The sequence below is a fragment of the Dasypus novemcinctus genome, chromosome 5 (assembly GCF_030445035.2).
Source record: "Dasypus novemcinctus isolate mDasNov1 chromosome 5, mDasNov1.1.hap2, whole genome shotgun sequence".
NCBI lineage: Eukaryota > Metazoa > Chordata > Mammalia > Cingulata > Dasypodidae > Dasypus > Dasypus novemcinctus.
In genome coordinates, this window is record NC_080677.1 from 137447778 (window position 1) to 137469323 (window position 21546).

The following is a 21546-nucleotide window of genomic DNA, read 5'->3' on the forward strand; positions in this document are numbered from 1 at the left end:
TCAGAGAGATTGACTTGTGCTGTTCATTATAACCAATTATTCTGTGACAAATGAGTTTGAGATCAGGCTGAAAATTCTGTAAGAAAAATCAATAGTTCTAATCAGGGCCTTTCAGGTCATTTACCACCCTACCTTTTGTTAGTTTGTCAGAAAAGAGCAAGATAAAACCTGTGTGACAGCGGGTGCCTCAGTATTGTTGCCTTTTCCATTTGAAACATATTTTTGATAATTTAAATGAATAGTTTAATTGGTTTCAAACTTGTAAATGAGTGGAAATTTACATTATTTCGTTTTTAATATTCTGATAAGATTTTCTAAATTAGCTTTAGCTGTGTAATTTTTTTTCCCCTCCCCAGAGGAATGAGTTATACTTTAAAGTCTTTAAGCAGATTTTGAATGACTTCTCAAATATTGAGTTAAAAGGGTTTAGGAAAATGCATTTTTCTTGGTTTGTTGAAATAGATTGGAATGGTCACCTTGCCTTGTAGTCCAAAGTAAACAATGTGTATTTTCTATTTTAGTTCCCTGATGAAGATGAAGAAACGAGGTTATATCGTTTAAAGATAGAAGAACAGAAACGCCTAAGAGAAGAAATCCTGAAACAAAAGGAGTTACGACGGCAGCAGCAGGCCGGTGCTAGAAAGAAGGAATTACTTGAAAGACTTGCGCAGCAGCAACAGCAGCAGCAGCAGCAGCAGCAGCTTTATACCCCACAGTCCCCAGTAGAACAAGAAGAGCAGACATCTTCACCTTCACCCACAAACGGTAACCCATTGTTACCCTTTCCAGGTGCACAGGTCAGACAAAATGTGAAAAACAGACTTCTTGTTAAAAACCAAGATATTCCTGTTTCAAACGTTCAGCCTAAAACATCAAATTTTGTACCATCTGGTGCTAATATGCAGTATCAAGGACAGCAGATGAAACCACTGAAACATTTGCGACAGACCAGAACAGTGCCTCCAGGTCAAACTCAGCCGTCTCACAAAGTACTACAAGTAAAACCTGCTGACATGGAGGAATTGCCGTCCTCAACCCAGACTGCTAGAGTGGCATCAATACCAGGCCGGCCCCAGGAAATCAAACCTGGGGTGAAAAGGACTGTCATGCAGCGGGCAAACAGTGGTAGTGGAGATGGGCCACACATCAGCTCCAAAGTCAGGGTGATTAAGTTGTCAGGCGGGGTAAGTTTACAAGTTTTATGAGTGCTTCTTCACTTTGTGATTCATTTAGAATATCTTAATTTCCAGAGAATATTATTGAAAACAGAATTTAAAAATGCTGCTGTTTGAATCATGTGAATCAACCCCTATCTACTTGAAGTTGGTATAAGAGTTGTCATTCAAATACTATGTTTTTCAAGTTGTGTCTTGAGTTTTAATGAAAGACCAGTATGACAAGTCCTGAATCTCTAAATAAGAGGGTCCTTAGTTTTAGCTTCATTTTGTAGATAATTTGTGGTAGAATCATCAGGTGTGTTTAAAAAAAAATTTCCTTTACCGCAAAACAAATAATTTGTTATTTGTATTTTTAGATTATTCAGTGAGCAACTGTGTGTAGGTGGGACATGTGTGTGTGTGCATATTTACTTTTAAGCAGCATTGTTCCAAAGATATTACCTATCTTCTGTTTCCAAATCATGTACGATCTGTGCTTCCAAAAAGTGGAGCATGCCCCTTGCTTCTTTCTTTACTTTTGAACAGTGTCCGTTTTAGATTATATTCTGAAAGTCATAGGAATTGCAGCTTTCCATTGTAGTTTGGATAAGTTTGATACTTTAAGAAAAATTTTGCTGTAGATAGATTCCCATGACACAAGATTTTCCCATGAAGAAGGGATCTGTAAATACCTGCTTTCTTGTCCTACCATTTAGTCTTAATTTATAGTAAGCAACTCTCATCTATTACTTTAATTGCAATGAATTCTATAAGAGATGGCATGGTCTTTCATAACTGTACTCAACACTACCTCTTATGTACAGTTTGTATTACAAGATGAGGAAGTGAGATGTGCTATAAGACATGAGTTTTTAGAGTGACCCAGCTAGTAATGCTTACTTTAAAAACACAAAATTTAATTTATATATATATATATACACACACATCTCTAAATACTTTGTCCAAGGAAAACAGTACTACTTTAAAACAGCCAGGAACTTAAAGGAATTATGGCATCATATTCTTTATAGTACTAGATGAAGAACAAGAACTTTAATTAGTTGAATGTTAGTGTTTTTATTTCTAGGTTTGTAGACTAAAAATGTGATTTTTTTTTCATGTTTGATATATTCATATAAATCTGAGTTCCATGTTTTATCTAAATTTATTTTCTTCACATCTGTAAGGTGTGATTCAAATTTTGATAAGCAGATGAATTATGTTATATCAAATTATTTTAACATTATATGAATTTATCTTTAGGTGAGAACCCAAGTTTTTATCACTTTCTACAGTGTATGTGGTCTTTTTGCTTTTGACTTTGGTTTTGAAAATACTTTGTCAGTGTCTCTAAAATTTGAGTTGTAAATATGAGGGATCGGAAGTGGTTGTGGCTCAATTAATAGAGCGTCCACCTACCATATGAAGGGTCGAGGGTTCTATACCCAGGGTCTCCTGACCTGTGTGGTGAGCAGGCCCACATGCAGTGGTGCTGCACCCAAGGAGTGTCATGCTATGCAGGGGTGTCCCCCGCGTAGGGGAGCCCCATGTGCAAGGAGTGTGCCCGCAAAAAGAGCCACCCTGTGCCAAAAAAGCGCAGCCTGCCCAGGAGTGGTGCCGCACACATGGAGAGCTGATGCAGCTAGATGATGCAACAAAAAATTGACAGTTTCCAGGTACCACATGAGAAGAACGCAAGCTGACACAGAAGAACACACAGTGAATGCACACAGAGAGCAGACAACGTGGGGGGGGGTAAGGGGAGAGAAATAAATAAATCTTTAAAAAAAAAAAAAAAATATATATATATATATATATATATGAGGGAGATATATGTGGCCAGTGTTGGGAATAGCTCTTTCACCATAACAACCTTCACCCAGTATGTCTCTTAATTTGGCTGGTATAAAGAGCTCCATGTACTAGCAGCAGTAGGGAGTTAAGAAGTGGGAGATAACAGTTTCTACCCTCATAGAAGCTTTTAAGTTAATAAATACCATTAGGTATCTGCCAAACCAGTGCTTTGGAATAGCATTTGAGCTCTTTTTAAAATTCTTAAGTATTAACTAACCAACATGTTCTGTATTTTAAGATTTATTCCAGCAATTCCGCAGTAGGGTTTTGACAACTTTTGTCTAATCAGAGATAGGATATGGGATCTGGTATCTCTCTGAACTAGAACAAGTATTTCCCTAATGGCCTTGGTTTTTCTTGTGAATTGAAACTGTTTATAAGAGAATACCTTAATGATTGTGGTTAGTTAAAACTGAGTTTATTAATGGTAATGCAAAAAGGCAACAGTTGTATTAAGTGCTAGGTGCTCTCACATTTATATTGAGTTTTATTTCTGTCCCTGGCTGCTGATGAGACATCTACATCTGAGTCATTCTCTGTTTCTGTTGAAACAGTGCTAGTACTCAGAGATATGTTTTATTTGTAAAATTCTGAAATTACAAGCCCAAAGTTGAACCAGGTCCTGCAGTAAGGGTCAGAGAGGGAGTTAGCATTTTTGGCAGATTAACTCATATATAGTACCTATGTGGATTAATATATATACATTTCATTTTTATAGTTACTTGTCTTAGTTTACCACAGGGCTGCCAGCCAATGCAAAGTACCAGAAATGGATTAGCTTTTATAATGGAACATTTATTAGGGTAAAAATTATAGTTCCAGGGCCATGAAATGTTTAAATCAAGGCTCCATCAGAGATGCTTTCTCACCAAAGTCTGCTACTATTGATCCTAGTGTCCTACCATAAGGTGATCAGGCAAGGTCGTCAGACCTGTCTCTTCTTTTTCCTTGAACTTAGCTATGGCTGATCAGACCTCTCGCCCTGGGCCTCAGCTCCTTGAGCCTTTTGGGATTCCTCTGTTTTCCTGCACTCTTCTTTCTCACGTGACGGGACCAATATGGTGACTTCTCCCTCTTTCTCCCGTTCTCTCTCTCTCTCTCAATAGTCGCTCATTTTATGTTTATGAAAGCAGAATTTTCTTGACATTCTTACTCTGATACATAATTGGAAATACCTTACAACTTTAGTTCGATTCCTCTAGATGTACTGAAACTTATGAAGTAACTGAATCAAAATGGAATTCTCTTTTATTTTGCATATTTAGTTATTTATAATAAAGCACTTTATCTTTGATTTTATTAGACTGATTTTTGGGGAACAGGAAAGATCTTGAGTCTTGACAGTAGTTTTTACAGTAGTCCCTTTCATCAATTCTGTTATCTTCAGGTGATTTTAATTCACCCTGTATTGTAAGAGGATTTTAGTTCTTTTAGATTCTTCTTTGTTATAGTTAATGCATTATGGACATAGGGAGTATTTTCAAAAAAGTTTCATATACATGGTCGTATTGACCTGGGTCATTATCTTGATTTAAAGCTTGAGAGTGATGCTTCACTTTATTCAAGGGTTTATTGTTGGCATCATATTTGTTGTTGGCCATTTTGAAATTTCTTTTCATGGAGTAGAGAGAATTAATCTTCCTCTAGGGTAGAGAGATTACATTTGTACACAATAGTGGGATATAGTAAAAACAACGTGGCTTTGGATTCAGAGAGACCCATGTTTGAATGGTTGTCTATTATTATTTACTCTCTCTGGGACCCTGAACAAATGATTTCATTTCTCTGACCCTCAATTTCCAATCTGTAAGCAGAGTTAATAAGGTTGCTGTGAGGACTAAATAAATGAAATCTTCTAGTACATAAAAGGTACTTCATCTGTGTCTGTTTCCTTTTGAGTATGCTCCTAAGGTCCCTTCTAGAAATAAATTTTGGATTTTTATGGTGAATAATAGCTACTAATTGTCAAGTGTTTAGTGTATGCTAATTGTTTCATAGACATTTTTCCTCTTATCCTCACAACATCCTTATGAGGTAGATATTATTATTCATTCCCATTTTATTTGGGAGTAAATTGAATCTCAAAGAGGCTACATTACCAGCCCAAGGTCACAGAGCCAGTTAAGTGGCAGAGCTTAGGTTTTTAACCCAGGTTTAATTCTGAAACCTATGTGCTTTACCATTATTTAATTAGTTATTTTTGCTGCTGTTTTTTTCTACAGTGTTATTTATTTCTTATTCAGGAGTTATATTTTAACTGTTTTTCCTCCACAATCTAAAAACACTTTTTAAATAATAGAACAAATATAAAAAATAGAAAATGTTCATAAAAACTTAACTATGATCATTTTCAACCATTCTTTGTGATTAAACACAAGACAGGCTTGTACCTTGGGAAATTCTTTAATAGCCTTAGTTCTTCAACATATTTCTTCCAGTATAGGGGAAATAGCATAATCTTTGAAGGATTTGCATGTTGGTTTCCATTTTTTATCTGTGTAATCTTGATTGGCCTGAATGAATCTCTGTTTCCTCATCAGAAAATGAGGATAAGATCTCTTCACAGGATTGTTTTAAGGATTAAATGTTGTAACATGTATAAAATAAAATGTTTAGCACAGTGCCTGAGTACATAATTGCTCAATAGATACCACTTCCTTTGTCTTTTAGTTCAAGGAAGAATACATTTGTTTATTTAGAGCTGTCGTTTGTCATGTTCTTTAAGAAATTGAGAGCAAATACTGGAGTCAACTGTTTTATTCTAGTCAAGGTAATGAAAATTTTAACAATTTGGCAGCAAATTAAGTAAACATTACTTTGTTCTACTGGCCACACAGAGAAAGGGAGAAGTACAGAATGCCCCAGCAGGAACACCATCTGTCCGCTTTTGATACTCTTGTATTTTATTTTTAAAAGGCTGTCAAAATTCTGTACCCATAGGGTTCCAACTTATTTGTATGATCTTTTTTTTTTTTTTTTTGTTAGACTGCATTTGTAGATTTTATTTTAAAGGAAGGCTCAAACTGTACCTACAGATAGTTCTTCTCTTCCTACCCACTCAAAAGTTATACCCAGATTTTTTAGAGAGATGGTAGGAGAGGTGATACGCACTTATCTGATCTTTTTTGTGTGGAGGAGTGGGAAGGGAAGGGGGATAAGGAACAGTATATTTTTTGTATAATTTCATTTTAAGAGCAGTTGCAAGAATTGTACAAGAAACTCAATTATACCCTTTACCAAATTCGCCAGTTTACATTTTGCCACATTTGCTTTATTGTTCTTTGTCTTTTTACACACACATGCACACACACAATTACTTTCCCCTATACTATTTGAGAGTAAGTTGGAGACATACTGTGTCTTATATCAGAACAAAGATAATCTCTTACAAAGCACAATACAATTATATAAAAAATTAGGAAATATAATAGTGGGGGAATGTATGGGAGCCCTGTATGATCATATGCTGTTTGTTTTGAATGTTCATAAATTTTACTATACACTTATTTGTGTGTGTTCATGTAGGAATGATATACTTTAATAAAATTTTATTTTAAAAAATGAGGAAATATAACTTTGATACAGTAATATTATCTAATCCATACTACACATTCAAATTTCATCAGTTGCTCCAATCATGTCTCTAATAGCCCCCTTTCCCCCAATCTTAGATATAATTCAGCATCATGCTTTATACTTAGTTATCATATCTCTTTAGTCTTCTTTAATCTAGAACAGTTTCTCAGCCTTTCTTTGTTTCTTGCCCTTGACATTTTTTAAGGAGTAGAGGCCAGTTATTTATAGAATGTCCTTTAATTTTCGGTGTGTCATCCATTTTCTCATAATTAGCTTCAGGTTATACATTTTTTTTTGGCAGGAATACCAAAATGTGGATATTGTATCCTTCTGATTGCATCGTGTCAGGAGGCACACAGTAGAGATAAAATGGTGTTTGCCAAATTTCTCTACTGCACTTACAATTTTACCCTTTGTAATTAATACGTAATTTATGGGAAGATACTTTGAGACTATGTAAATATCCCATTTCTAATTAAATTATCACTATTTTTAGCAAGCACTGATGTTTTTTAAATGCTAGCATTCTTTATTTATTTATTAGCTGGCATACTACTACTATGATTGCCATCTCTTTTCATTCACTTAAATTTATTCACCCTTATATTCCTAAAGTCATCTATCACTAGTCTGAGGAATAGTCTAAATTCCTAAGCAGGAAAAATTCAAGGTTATAATTTGTTATCTTAACTCCTTTCTCTTCTCCAGGTGGACCATTTGTTTCCTGCCTCCTCCCACTTGTAAACTTTTACTCAATTTAAGATCTAGCTCAAGCGTCTCCTCCTCTGGGATGTCTCCCTCCATGCACAAAATTGATCCCTATTTTCTTTGTGTCTTGTCTGCACCTTGAACATTCTCTACCTCACCATACTGTATTGGAAGCATTCATTTGCAGATCCCTATCTCCTAGTTACTGTCAGTTACTTAAGGGAAGGGAAGATAAAGGTTTGCTCTTATATTTATTTATTTTGTCCCTAGGATTTAGGACAGCTTCGAGTACATTATAAATACTTAAGAAATATTTGTTAAAGGAATTAACTTTTCCCCTTTAAAAAGATAGACAAGGTTTGCAGTTTCTTTTTTTGAGTTAGGAAAGGGAGGATTTAGCACCATTGACCTTAAGTGTTTTTTTTCCCAAGTACTAATGAATATAAATCTAGTTACTTACTATATACACTTAGATAACACCAGTAAGCAAAATATGTGGGGGAGGGGGGGTGGCGGGGCAAAAAATAACATCATGTCTTATTAAGTCTTCAGCCACCTTTTTCTGCAAAAATTTTTTATCTCTCACCAAAACTACTTCTTTATTTAATAAAAAAATTGGATCATGTTGTATGTCTTGTTTTACTGCTTTTTAAGTTTTGTTAAGTTGGTAATACCCAGTAAATCTGTGATGATGGTTCTTAATGGTGAGACATGGGAAGACAGAAAGGTCTGTAATTTTCTGAATGTTATTCCAGTGAACCCAATCTTAGCTTCCTAATTCTAGGGCATGAGAACACTACTGTTACTGACTTGATTGATTTTTGGTAGAAGTTAACTTTGTACCATGGTTGTTAAGAGTAGACAGGTTGGAGAATTGAGACAGACCTTAAAGGGGCCAGTAGGACTTGAATAAAAGTGATTCAAAAATAAGGTTTTGGAATCTGAATTTGTAGAAGAGAATATAGGACTCTTCTAATAGAGAAAAGCTACTATGGAAAGACAGATAGCAAGTGAAATTGGGTGTTAGAAAAAGTGCTTTTGACATAAAAGTGGGTGGAAGCCAAGGATAAATACAGTTCAGGTGCGTGGTTTAGGGAAAGGAGGAAAAGGAGAATAAAGGAGTGTGGCAGGACTGCACAACTGCAGGTACCTAGTGGAAAGGAGATTGCCAGCAGTTCTACCTCGCTTTCTCCCTGCCAGTGCCTTTCTTAAAGCTGAGAATGGCAGAGTTGACTAATTGGAGTTAGACTTCATTTATATCCTGTTCTTTCCTAATGAGCAGTAAAATGGCCAAAAGGCAAATAGCAGAAGAGAGGAAGAAAAATGGGGCGTGAATAATCCTGATTAATTACTTATTAAATAAGACTTATACTCTAGAATCATCCTTGTAGAGGAGAAACTATTGTACATGACTTTTTTTTAAGAGCTTTGAAATGCTTTCATGGGCAGAATTGATAACTTTCAAAGATATTACTCTTTAAGCACTCTAAAACATGTGACCTCTAAATTTGGACAAGACAGATTGGTGTTTATTAGAGTATAAGAATTCTTATTAATATATTATTTTTATATGAGATTGGGAAGTAAAATCATCAGATCAGAAATAATTCACCTTTAATTAAGAATCAGAATTTGCTACCTCAGTGTCTTTCCCAAGAGAAAGGTAGAATGCTGTCTACAATACAACCAACCAAGAATAGAAGCCTCACTACCTTTTTTACAGAAGTTGTCCAGTGCTACAAAGTTAGGTATTCTTGAGCTGCTTATCAAAGGACTGGGTGGAAGCTTGCTACTTTCCAGAGCCTGGAGCTTTATGGTTCATGTGAGTTGCTCTTGTTGAAAGAACCAAGCTCTACAGAGCCAGTCAAGTCCAAAGTCCCTAGCAACTTCATTTCTTAGTAAACCTTGTCTTTTTAGACTAGTAGATCTGTGCTATAGAAACTGGAGAATCCTGGAGTGTCAGTTCTGCTTGGAGGCTAAGGGTTTTAATTTGTTTCTCCAAAAGCCAGTTAATTTTGCTTTTTAAAGGTTTTCCAAAACCTGATTAATTTCAGAAAGATTAATAGAGAAACCAGCGAAATTACTACCATTTTATCACCATACTATATAATTATTATCACCATACTATATAATTATATAAAATCAAAAGCATATGTTAGTAGATCTTTTATTTTGTGAAGCCTAAGGGCCAGGCAGTTATAAGGTCTGTCTCCCCTGACCTGTTTAACCTTATAGATTTTCTTTTAATTCAGTCTGTGTGGGCTCATTACCAGAACTGTATAGAAAGCATTTTACATTTGTTATTTACATGTTTTGCATGCTTGCTGTTATGTAAGAGTAATTTTTTCCAGAGAAGAAACGAACATGAAATGTTCCCACTGCATATTGTATTGCAACAATATAATTAGGAAATTAACCTAGGAACCTGGAAAAGAGCATTAGCCTATTTTCTTTTACCCTTTCTCCTTTAATACAGTAGTCCTCAAAGAAAAAATAGAGGTGCCTTAAATGTACTTATATTTAGAAACTTCATATAGCATGCATATCACTTAGTGTCCATATTTTGAATTAGCTTTATGAAGATTACCCAGCTTTGTTGTAGTTAATAGAAACCTGTTCAGTGAGGTCTGTGGGCTGTAAGTCAGTAGCATTGCCAGTGACAGTGAAGTATGGCCTTATCGACAGGAGAATGCATAAGAGGCTGCCCTGGGACACTACACCACTGTCCTTCTGTGTATCTTGACAATGTTATCTGTCCTCTCAGTACGGAGTATCAAATGTCTGTCATGAGTACAGAAATTAATTTAATGTCACCTGAAGACAAGCAATTAATCTTTTAGGGGTTTTCATAATACCTTTACAGAAAGAGTTGCCAGTTTGGCGGATTTGGATTTTGGGGTTTAGAAGAAGATAAGGAAAATTAATTTTTCATCAGGGTTAATACAAGCTAGCAGGGCCACAAAGACTGAGAAAAATGGTTGGGGAATTTGTCAAGTGTTGTCACTCTAGAATAATGCTGCTTAACGTCTGATAGGTATAATCAAGAGTTGAGATTTCTATAGAGAGGGATTAATCAATTTGCTCACTAGTGAATGCAAGTCAGTGATATCACTTCTTCATGGGGTTTAAGAATGAAAATAAGATTTGATTTGATCTATCAAATTGCAAGAAGCCCTGACAGTATCAATAGGCATTTTTATCTATTTATTTGAACCATTTCTTACAAATAAATTTGTCCTGCTAATGTTGGTGGCAATAAACCTCATTTTTTATAATGATCAAGCTGATGATAAGTATTCCCAAAGCTTACTTAATTCAGACAGTGCCTCATTTTAAAAAACAACAATAAAAAAACTACACTAAAATGACTTTTTTATATTATTAATTTAAAGATAGTCGTTTATGAAAATAAAGCAACACTTATTTTATTTGGGCTAAGGTGGGCTAAACTTCTTTTCTCCTCATCTGAGTTGGAGGAAGAGGGAGATACTTAAAAATCTCATCCAAACATACTGCCTTGTAAGGCATTAAAATGTGTACTGCACCACCCTTGAGAAATTCACTTTGAAAGTGAACTTCCATTTTATGAATAATATGCCACTTATAGACAACCAGTTATTTACATGAAGATGACATCTTCTTAAAATTCCTAATTAGTTTGAATTGATGCATTTTAAGATTTACATACTAATAGTTTTAGGATCTCTTTCAGTGATGCAACTATGTACATAGGTTATAGGAGACTTATAAAGAAATAGGTAGATTCAGTTTGACTTCATTCTTATTCATATTTATCTGTGTATGTGTATAACAATATATGTTCCTGGCCACAATCATGTAATTGGTTGACCATTTCCTAATATTAACTGTAATAACCCTAGAATTAAAAATTTCTCTCCAGAATTAGATTTTCCTGTTTTGATTTGAAAGAGAATAATTTAAAAAAAAACATAAATTTTCTTGCAAAATGAAATAACTTGTTATATTTCAGCCTTGAATGCTTTGCATGATTTTCAGAAAAATGCAAAAGCACAGCATTATATTAATAGCAACTCTTCATTTAATTAAAATGGGTGTTCTGTTTATTTGAATGATGGTTAATAATAACTTTTGTTTCAAGTTATTAAATGTGTTATATAAATTCCTCCCTTAGAAGTCTGTTTGGAGTAATAGTCTCTGGACCAAGGAGACAGTAAGTTCTGGCATTCACTGTGTGACCAAAGGCCTCAAATTTTTTCATTTGCAAAGTGAGGATAATAATACTTAACTTATTGAGAGGATTGAATGAAAACAATGTACAGAAATTAGTACATTTCTTGCCATATTGTAGACATTCGATAAATATTAGCTCCTCATATCCTCCCATAATTGGCTTATGTTGAATGTTATCAGAACTCTTGATAATTAAGATCCCAAGGGGTTGGGCAGGAAGATCCCAAGAGTGCCTTGGGAATTTCATTTATAAAGTTTTATTATCTCATAGCTATAGAAGTTATAAAGAATTGTCTTGAATATAAGTACCTCCAGAACTTAGCTTTCCTCTTATTTTTCAATAAATAGTTGATAGGAACAGTTTTTCCTAAAAATTGAGCAGTAATCATCATAATCTGTCTGACGCACCCATTTTTTTTGGTTAATTCACACTGATATAACAAATATTTATTGTGCACCTGCTATATGCTAGATTCTGTTTCTGGGGGTTCCAAACAAAAAACATAATTGCAAATAATGGTAAATGCTGTGAAGAAAAATAAAACAGAGGGACAAGAGGGCAATCTTACGATTGGGGAGTGAATGAGCAAACCCTGCCAATATCTGGTGAAAGAGCTTTCCAAAAGCTAGGTAAGTATAAAGAAAAACCCTAATGCTTGGTAGAGTTTGGTATGTTGGAGTTGTAGTAAGATCAGTGTAGCCGGAATGAAATGAATGAGGGGCAGTGGAGATGAGGTTTGTATCTATGGAAACTGCAATACTAGACTTTATTTCTCTCTTTAAGGCGATATCTTATGTGGCTGTTACACTATGACATCAGGGACTCTTTCTTTATATCACAAGCTCTAAAACTCTATATAGAGAAGTTTGAGGTTTTTTCCTCACAGAGGAGGAAAAGATGAGGTTTTTCTAATACCTATATATCTGAACTTAAAATAGGGAGGAAGCATCCTTTAAAAATTAAACTTTTCTTGAAATGAAAGTGAACATTTAGAACTTTTTTGTGTTCTTAGCTGTCAATTATATTGATGATCATCATTAGTCTGTCTTACCCAAAATAATGAAGAAAATTTTTATTTGTGGTGTTTATTGAATAAGTTCTCAGTTCCCATCTTAAAAATTACCAATGTCTTTACTTCTTAGAGTCTGTTTGGATTTTCTGTCCTTGAGTTGGTTTTGGTACCTAGTGTCTTATAGAACTTGTCCAAAATGTTATACTATACCTTTTAGTTTCTGTAGAGTCAGTTGTGATGATCCCTCTTTTAATTCTAATTTTGGTTGTTTCCTCTCCTTTTGGGTGGGGAGGGGGGCAGTCTAGTTTAAAGAATTATCAATTTTATTGATCTCATAAAAAAAAGTTTGTTTTACTGATTTTTCTCTACTGTTTTTCTATTTACTGTGTCACTGCCTATCTTAGTTTCCCAGCTGCTAAACCAAATACCACACAATGGGCTGCCTTAAGCAGCGGGAATATATTGATTCACGGTTCTGAGGCTTAAGAAATCCAGAATCAAGGAGTCAGCAAAGGCAGTGCTGTTTCCCTGAAGACTGTGGCATTCTGGGTCTGGCTGCTGAGGCTCCATAGGTTTCTGACTTTTGTTACATGATAGTTGCTGGTGGCAGTATCCTGTCCTTTCCCTTCTGGGTGGCTATCTCTATAAGTCCTCCAGTAATAGGATCAAGACCTATTAACTAAAAGTAACTTTTTGAAAGGTCCTATTTACAGTGGATTCACACCCCAGGAATGGATTAAGATTAAGAACATGTTTTTCACATTGCCATGTTGTCTGTCATTGTGATCTGTATTATTGTCTCTTTTCTAATTACTTTGGGTTTGATTTCCTGATTGCCTTTTCCTCTCCCCTTCCTTCCCCTCCCCTCCCCTTTCTCTCCAATTGATTTTAGATCTCTTTTCTTTCTAATAGCATTTTAAGCACTACTTTAGTTGCATGCCCTAAATTTTAATATGTTGTTATTTTCATTTCCATTCAGCTTTTAAAAATTTCTTCAGTCCAATTTTTAATTCTTTTTGTGTTGTTATTTTTCCCCTTAGCCTGGCTTCCTAGGAGTCAGACCTATTGCTGCATAGGTGGTCAGCCAGTAATTTGGAAAGAGATTGTGCTCAAGTACCTCATACCTATAGGGTGTCCATCCTCCATCAGTAGATGTATGTATGGGTTGGAAAGCCCATACAGAGGTTAGCCAGTTCTCAGATCTGCCCTGGCTTTTACTTTCTGCTTGGGCATCTTGGGTTTCTCCTACACATGTGTTTCCCAGTCAGTAATGTGTGGACAACTTATCTAGCTCTTCTGATGGTCTTTCATTTCTAGAATTTCCTCTAAATTTCTGATTGGTTTGCTACTTGTTCCAAACAGGACCATGATCTGTGGCTTTTTCCTATTTCTTTCTCACTGAGTTTGCTACATTTACTGACAATGCTGCTCTGAGTTTATAGGCCTCTGCCTCAGATCTAGTCCACTGCCTCTGGGTTTCCATATCCAGAAGGCCACAGACTGTTAATATGCTCACACATTTCAAGACTAATGCATTTCAATTTGTTGTTTCACTTTAGCTGATTTCCAGAGTTCTGAAATGGTTGTTTTGGACAATTTTGTCCAGTTTTGTACTTATTTGGGGCTGAGGGCTTGCCATCCTCTTCATGTTAACCATAGTTAAGAAGTCTGGCCCCAGTGTAACATTTTTAATCTTATTTTTTTTAGGTTCCCATTACTTCAGGCAGTCTTTACAAAAATCTTAACTATGCTCACTTTGCTCCAGTCCCTGTTCCTTCTCTTTGTGGAGTCCTTTGTTGCATTAAAGATAGATTTGGGAGGGAAAGAGAGAGAGAGACATAGTATATCCTGAGTTATCGCTGGGAATATATGGCGTTGCTGAGCAGCCTACACGTGGAATTTACTAGCCAATGGCTACATGTATTCCTATATATGTAAAGAGTAAAACATCAAGCTAATAGAAGTCTTAATCTTAACATTCTTCAAGTCCGAGCATCCATTTCTATTAAGATTACATAATTTAGCAGGGCAAGAGCTGATATTCTTGCTGTCTCCTTTTTTTTTTTTTTTTAACTCCTATTTCCAGCTATACTTTTTGAGAGATGCTACTTAATTCTGATAAGCAGCCATCCGGAAATATTTCTGATGCTGCCTGGTAGTATCATGAATACCAGCAGTACAGCTTGAATGTATACTTGCTTCCCAGTTGATTACAAGTTTGAAGATCAGAAAGTAAAGGAACATTAGTAAGAAACAAAGGGTTAGATTTCTGATATTTCTAATACTCTTAAAGCCTTTAATAGAATAAATGCTTTTCCTCCATGAAATCTAGTTACTTTGTAGTTGGTACTGACACTTGTGATGCTTTAGCGGGAGAGGAAATTTTTAGCTAGTGATATTGGGATGCTCTTCCAGTCTTGGGAACATTGTATTAAACAGTATGGAGTCTTCAGTTTTATTGTACCATTAGGGAAGAAAGACACTGTTACAGATTCTAAGGTTTAAGGTTTAGGACTAGATGACTAGTCCTTAGCCTTTCAGTTTTAAAGAAAACCAGTAGAATGCATTAGGGTGATTACCCACTTACATTAGGCTTAAATAGGAGTACACGGGTTAAAACTACTACTTATATAAATGGTCAGATTTTAACAAAAATGTTCTTAAAAATAAAAAGTCCCTGTTAAATATGAAGGTTTAAAAAAAAAAAGCAGTTTTTAATTTGGGTTAAACCGCACTTATTTTTACCACAGACCTCTTAAATGGATATGGCAATTAAAGGAGATCTTAATGTTATAAATTTCAAAATTATTGTTAAACCTAAACATTGTTCAATGGGAAATTTCCTTACTGGCTATAATGAAATGACAAGTTTGGTTTTATACTTGTTTGAAATTGTTGTTTCTCAGTCAGATACTAACCAAGGTCAACTCCTGTAATCTCTGGAAGACTTATGTTTGATTGAGCAGATATTAAATTGCATGATGCCTTGTTGATTTCAGCAGGGAGGAGAGAGTGATGGCTTTTTTCACCCAGAGGGCCAGCCCCAGCGGCTTCCTCAGCCTTCAGAAGTGAGACAGCAGCCTGCTCGGAAGGTCACACTGACAAAGGGAACACTTCAGCAGCAGCAACATTCACCAGTGGCAGCCCACATGCACTCATCTATTCCACCAGGAATCAAAAACATCCAAGGAATTCACCCATCTAAAAAGGTACTGTTTGGAGGGGCAGATGTAGCTCCGTGGTTGAGCACATGCTTCCCATGTACAAGGTCCTGGGTTCAATCCCTAGTGCCTCCTTTTAAAAAAAAAAAAAGGTACTGTTTGTTACTTAGTCTACACCATTAGCAATATTGAAGGCCGTTTCATTTCAACGGTTTCTCTGGTATACAGTGCCTGGCACATATTATTGTCCCTACCCTAGTCCCCCACCCCCCAAAAGCCATCATTTCTTTAGTTCTGATTTTGAAAATGCATTCAAATTTTCACAAGAGCTTTCCCTCTTAGTACTTCTTTCACAGCTCTAGTAAATCACCCACATTTAGAGTTTGATTTTTTTAAATGCTGGACTATGTACACAACCAGAATCTGTACTTCACTCTAGTGACCAAAAGAACACATGTAATTCTTTCTTTCCATTATTCATTAGTTCACCATAAATTTCATAAATGTAAAGCCAAGTGTTTTTTTCATTGATTTTCTAATTATTATCCCCAATTTGCAGATAGGAAATTGGGATCTTTGGAGGTTGATTACCTTGCCCAGAAAAATAACAGAGTCATAGTTCCTAATTCTTTTTTTTTTAATCGTTTTTTTTGTCTTTATTTTTTTAATGTTACCCCCATGTACACCCCATATCCTCTCACCCCACTCCTCCCCCCATAACAACCTCCTCCATCATCATGAGACATTCATTGCACTTGGTGAATACATCTCTGAGCGCTGCTGTACCTCATGGTCAATGGTCCACACCATAGCCCACACTCTCCCACAGTCCACTCAGTGGGCCATGGGAGGACATACAATGCCTGGTAACTGTCCCTGCAGCACCACCTAGGACAACTCCAACCCCCGAAAATGCCCCCACATACATCTCTTCGTCCCACTTCCTATCCCCAGCAGCCACCATGGCCACTTTCTCCACACCAATGCCACATTTTCTTCGATTACTAATCACAATAGTTCATGAATAGAATATCAGTAAGTCCACTCTAATCCATACTCTCTTCCTCCATCCTGTGGACCTTAGAATGGTTATGTCCACTCCACATCTATATCAAGAGGGGGCTTAGATTCCACATGGATGCTGGATGCAATTCTGCTTTCAGTTGTAGGCACTCTTGGCTCCCTGGTGTGGTGGTTGACCTTCTTCACCTCCATGTTAGCTGAGTGGGGTAAGTCCAATAATCCAGAGTGTAGGAATTGCAAGTCTGTTGAGGCTCAGGGCCTGGTTATCACATGGTCAGTCCAGAGATTCAGGTCCCCTGGGTATACACTAAAAATTTACTACATATCCGTTAAAAGTGATAGGAGAGGCTTGTGGACAAAGATCGTATCTGAGTCCAGCTCCATCACACAGAAACACAAACTCCAAAGTAGGGCCAACTGACATGGCACTGAACTCCATCTGCCATGACCATAGAACCTGTGGGTCTCTGTAGCCCTCAGAAGAACCAATATCTGGGGTTGTATCTACTTCATCTGTCTCTGGAACTCTGCTGAGGTGTGCATAAAGGGCAACCCCTCTGAAAACCTCCCGGCTCTTTTTGGAGACTGATAGCCATTTAAACTCATTTGTTCTTTTCATTTCCCCCTTTTATTCTGGTCAAAAAGCATTTTTAACTCCTAGTATTATTTGTAGACTGAGATATTCTGCTGGTCCAAATTGACCTATTTATTCAAGGTCATTTTAGAGTTACATCATCAGCTGGTACTTGATAGTAATGCCTCAGTGCCAGGGAGGCTCATCCCCAGGAGTCATGTCCCATGCTGGGGGGAAGACAACACATTTACATGCTGAGTTTGACTTCAAGACTGGCCACATTTGAGCAACACGGAGGCTCTCAGGAGATAACTCTTAGGCACCCTGCAGCTCTAGGCCTTGTTTTTATTTCAGGTGCACAGGCTTACAAGCATAGTCATTAGTATCAAGGGCTCATTGTTGGACCTTCCTTCTTTTTTGGTCTTTGCTGTTATATATGGGGGATTGTTCCTGTTTCTTTAGGGACTGTGGTAGAGCTCCCCTGGCTAGGAACTCAGCACTCCCTCAGTTGTTGTTTTTAATTGTAACCACTATGAAAATATCCACACATATTTATGTACCCTGGATATGTGCCCTGGAGAACTCCCTGCCAACCATGTGTCCCCTGTCAGTAACATCCCACATCAGTATTCCTTCTCTGCCATTGTTGAACCTCTCTGTGATCTAAAACTTCTTCAGAAATGAAGCCCAATATATTGCCAGGTTCCATTAATAGTAAAATGGAATATAGTGATGAGTTTAAAGGTTAGATATAGAATACATATTAATTTAGAAAAATTGAGGTAAAATAAATTGGGGTATGAAAAAATTAAAAAATGTGAAACTTTGTTTTTGATGTTTTGCCTTCCCATCACTGCAATAAGTATTGCCTTGTATGCAAATTGGCAAGGCAACTTCTTCCATCAGTGTCTACATGCTTTCTTTTTCTTTTTTTTTCTAATTATTAAACTTATCTTACAAAAGTTTTAGATCACAGTAATTCATATATACAATATATAGTACTCCCACATATCCAACATAAAAACCCTTTTCCCTTCCACAGCAATAATCTTTTTACATGTTCATAGTATAGTTACTGAAACTGATGTATAGATATTGAGACAATAGCTTTCAAACAAGGTAACATTTGGGTTTATATTTTAGATTACACAATTTTCTAAAGTTTTAGTTATCTTATGTTTTACATTATGATTTACATTTTAGCCTATCAGCTTCTATACATTTTTGGTGTAATTTAACGTGTCTTATATCCATCCTTGCATAATCTTGTGGAACACTTATAGTGCCTACACAGTTACATTGATTCCATCTATTCAATACCTCTTTCCCCGTCCCCTCAGGGCCCACAGTGACAGTCAATCTTCATTGCTTGAAGGGCCATGTTCAGAGATACTTGCAATAGTGTTGAGGGCTTGACATGCTCAACTGCCCTAATGCATTGGGTGTCACCATTTATCTTGAGAGATACAATTCCCTCTATTTGAGAACATCAGTCCTCCCCAGGATGTAGGTATACCTTCACTCTCATTATATGGGTCTCTATCCAATGATATAACCCACCATGGCAAAATGAGCACTCACACACTCCCTAGAAGCCTGCCCTGCGTCAGATTATCCCCTTTAAGCCTTTTAAACAGGTAACCTTCCTTATTATATTTTTGAAAAAGTTTTCTCAGCATTATACTCTCAACCAAATAACTGACAATCTCCTATGTTTGTATGTTCTCCCACCCTCCCCCCAATTTCTTGGACTATATTACCCATCCTCCCATCTCTACCCACCCCTCAAGCCTGCAAAGCCCCACCCAAAGGTAACCCTATGCCCCATTTTATCCCTTCCTTGTACAAATACACCTCCAGCATATCAGTTCCTAATTCTTTAATCCTTTCTTAGACCTCTAGAATGGGAGTTATTGATGATTGAAGGGACATTTTTCCTTTTGTTAGATAGAAAAGAACATGGGAATCCCACCAGTATACCCTTCTGTGGGAATAAGTGTTCTCCTTTTTGTTTGATTTGTTTAAAATCTATCCTACATTTAGTGTTCATCTTGTCACATTGTATGTTAGTAATAGACTACCCATTCCCATCAGCTTCTAGTGAGAAGCATCTTTTTAGTTTCTCCAAAGCGATTATGTCTCTGAAGTAGAGACAGGGAAGGATGACTTAACAATAAAATTCCCACTTGGCACAGAAGCCAGACACTACTCACCTCTGATGAAATTATGGCAAGATAGAGGAACAACAATAACCTGTTTTGAATTTCTTCTAGAAAGCCTTTCAAGTCTCCTAGTTCATCCTATTTGCTAATCATGTTACTAAATAGTAGTAGTAATATTAAGACCACTTTGGTTTTGGGGATCTCTCTCAAGGTATTTAAATTACTCTTACGTATTCTATTACTAATACTTTATGATACAGGAACAAACAAAATTATTCCACTTTTGCAGCAGAAGATACATTACAGAAACATTAGGTGATATCTTCAGTCTATAAAGATTGTTGCAGTTTAAATTTTCTTCATTCAGGTGTTGTCCCTGGATATATGATGACAAAGATCTTTAAAAAATATGCATACATGCACATGTACACACAGACACACATATACTTAGAGTACTTGAGTTTCTTCATCTTATAAAATGGAGATGATAATGTTTCCTATCTATTTGATCTGTTGTGAGGATTTTATAAGAAGATGTATATAAAAAGCTTGGTGCCTGGCAGATAGTATTTGGTAAAAAGTATATTATCGTTACTTTCATAATAATAATTTGTACTAGTCATTAACCACTGATTTCCAGCCAAGAAAACTTACAACTTTTGATGTTTACTTCCAGTGTGGCACATTTCAAAAACGTGCTTCATATAAGTAGTCTTGTTACTGTCTTCAGAATATTAAGAAATATGTTTTTTGAATTTAGTTTCCCTTTTTATTGGTTCCTAAGCTCTAAACTTAGATTCAGATTTCCATCCAGTTTTCTCTATATCCTTTTTTCTGATGGCCTTTTAGGCTATTTTTTATCCCTTTCTATCCAAATTCTAAGATAGAATTAGGGTGGAATAACTAGAAAATCTAGAAAGTGCTGTTTACCTCCAGTCTGGCTTTTGCATTGTACTGTTGTTCTAAGCAGGATGTTTGTTTTAGATAAAGATGCTTTAATTTTCTAACTAGGAGAAAATACTGGAAATACCAGCTATCTCTTCATTTAATTTTAAAGATCTAAGAACAGTGGATTTGAACCCTGGGCAACTTTAAAAATTAATATATGGGCCTCACCTTAGACCAGTTAAGTCACAATTTCTGAGAGTGGGTGGGACTCAGGCATTGATATTTTTTTAAGGTCTGCAGGTGATTGTGATGTGTGGCCAGGGTTGAAAACCTTGTAGAATATGCCTTTTAGGATTTCAGGATAATTAAATATTTATGGGTTGAAAGCATAATGTTTTGGCTTATTGTGACTATAGGGTTACAAGTACTATTAGGAGGTGGATTTAGCACTATACAGAATTCACCAGATCACCACTGAAATTGACTTTTGTAACATAGTGGGAGAAATACAGGCCCGGGAGCCCACTACGACTTGATTTGAATCCTTAACTTTGTAACAAGTTTCTTAACCCTTGCAATCCTGTTTCTTCATCTATAAAATGATGATAACATAGAAAGTGCCTACCTAGTACAATTGTTTAGCACCAAGATTTATTCACAATCTGTTCCCTTCCTTTCCCTTTACCTAAATTTGCTGGGTATTGTCTGATTTAGATATTCAAACATTTTCTCATAGTGGATAGAAAATTCTAGAAAGTCCTGTGGCTCTTGGTATATTTTAATTGATTCTAAGTTATTTACTCATTTTTATATCATAATAGCTTTGAAAGTAACCACAGCTTAAAATCAAATTACTGTTCTTTTTTGTTGTTGCCAGGTCATTATGCATGGGAGAGGCAGAGGAATAGCAGGTCAGATGGGTCGGGGACGCCTGATGCCAAATAAACAGAATTTACGAGTGGTGGAATGCAAACCTCAGCCCTGTATTGTGTCAGTTGAAGGGCTTTCTTCATCAACTACTGATGTCCAACTGAAAAACCTGCTGATGTCAGTAGGACCCATTCAGGTAAGTCACCTGGAGTTTATTATGTCTGTACCAGTTTGTCATACCCCTAAAGTAAATTATTTCTTAATTTTGAAATGCTATGCTCTTTGTGTTGGTTACTTCATGTTAAAATAATACATTTGGGAAAGATGATAAGTAACTTTATTTAGAGT

At 36.2% G+C, this 21546-nt stretch overlaps 1 protein-coding gene across 10 annotated transcripts in view; it reads left to right on the top strand.

Annotated features, from left to right (window-relative positions):
- RBM33 (RNA binding motif protein 33) overlaps positions 1-21546 on the top strand; it is a 181701-nt gene that overhangs the window by 129545 nt on the left and 30610 nt on the right. For 5 of the 10 annotated variants that reach the window (XM_058297600.2, XM_058297602.2, XM_058297603.1 and 2 more), the window contains 3 exons: positions 522-1184; positions 15520-15729; positions 21206-21394. In XM_058297600.2, the coding sequence (XP_058153583.1) occupies positions 522-1184; positions 15520-15729; positions 21206-21394 (1062 nt within the window). The remainder of the gene's footprint in view (positions 1-521; positions 1185-15519; positions 15730-21205; positions 21395-21546) is intronic. The other 5 variants (XM_058297601.2, XM_058297604.2, XM_058297606.2 and 2 more) reach the window with 2 other exon arrangements.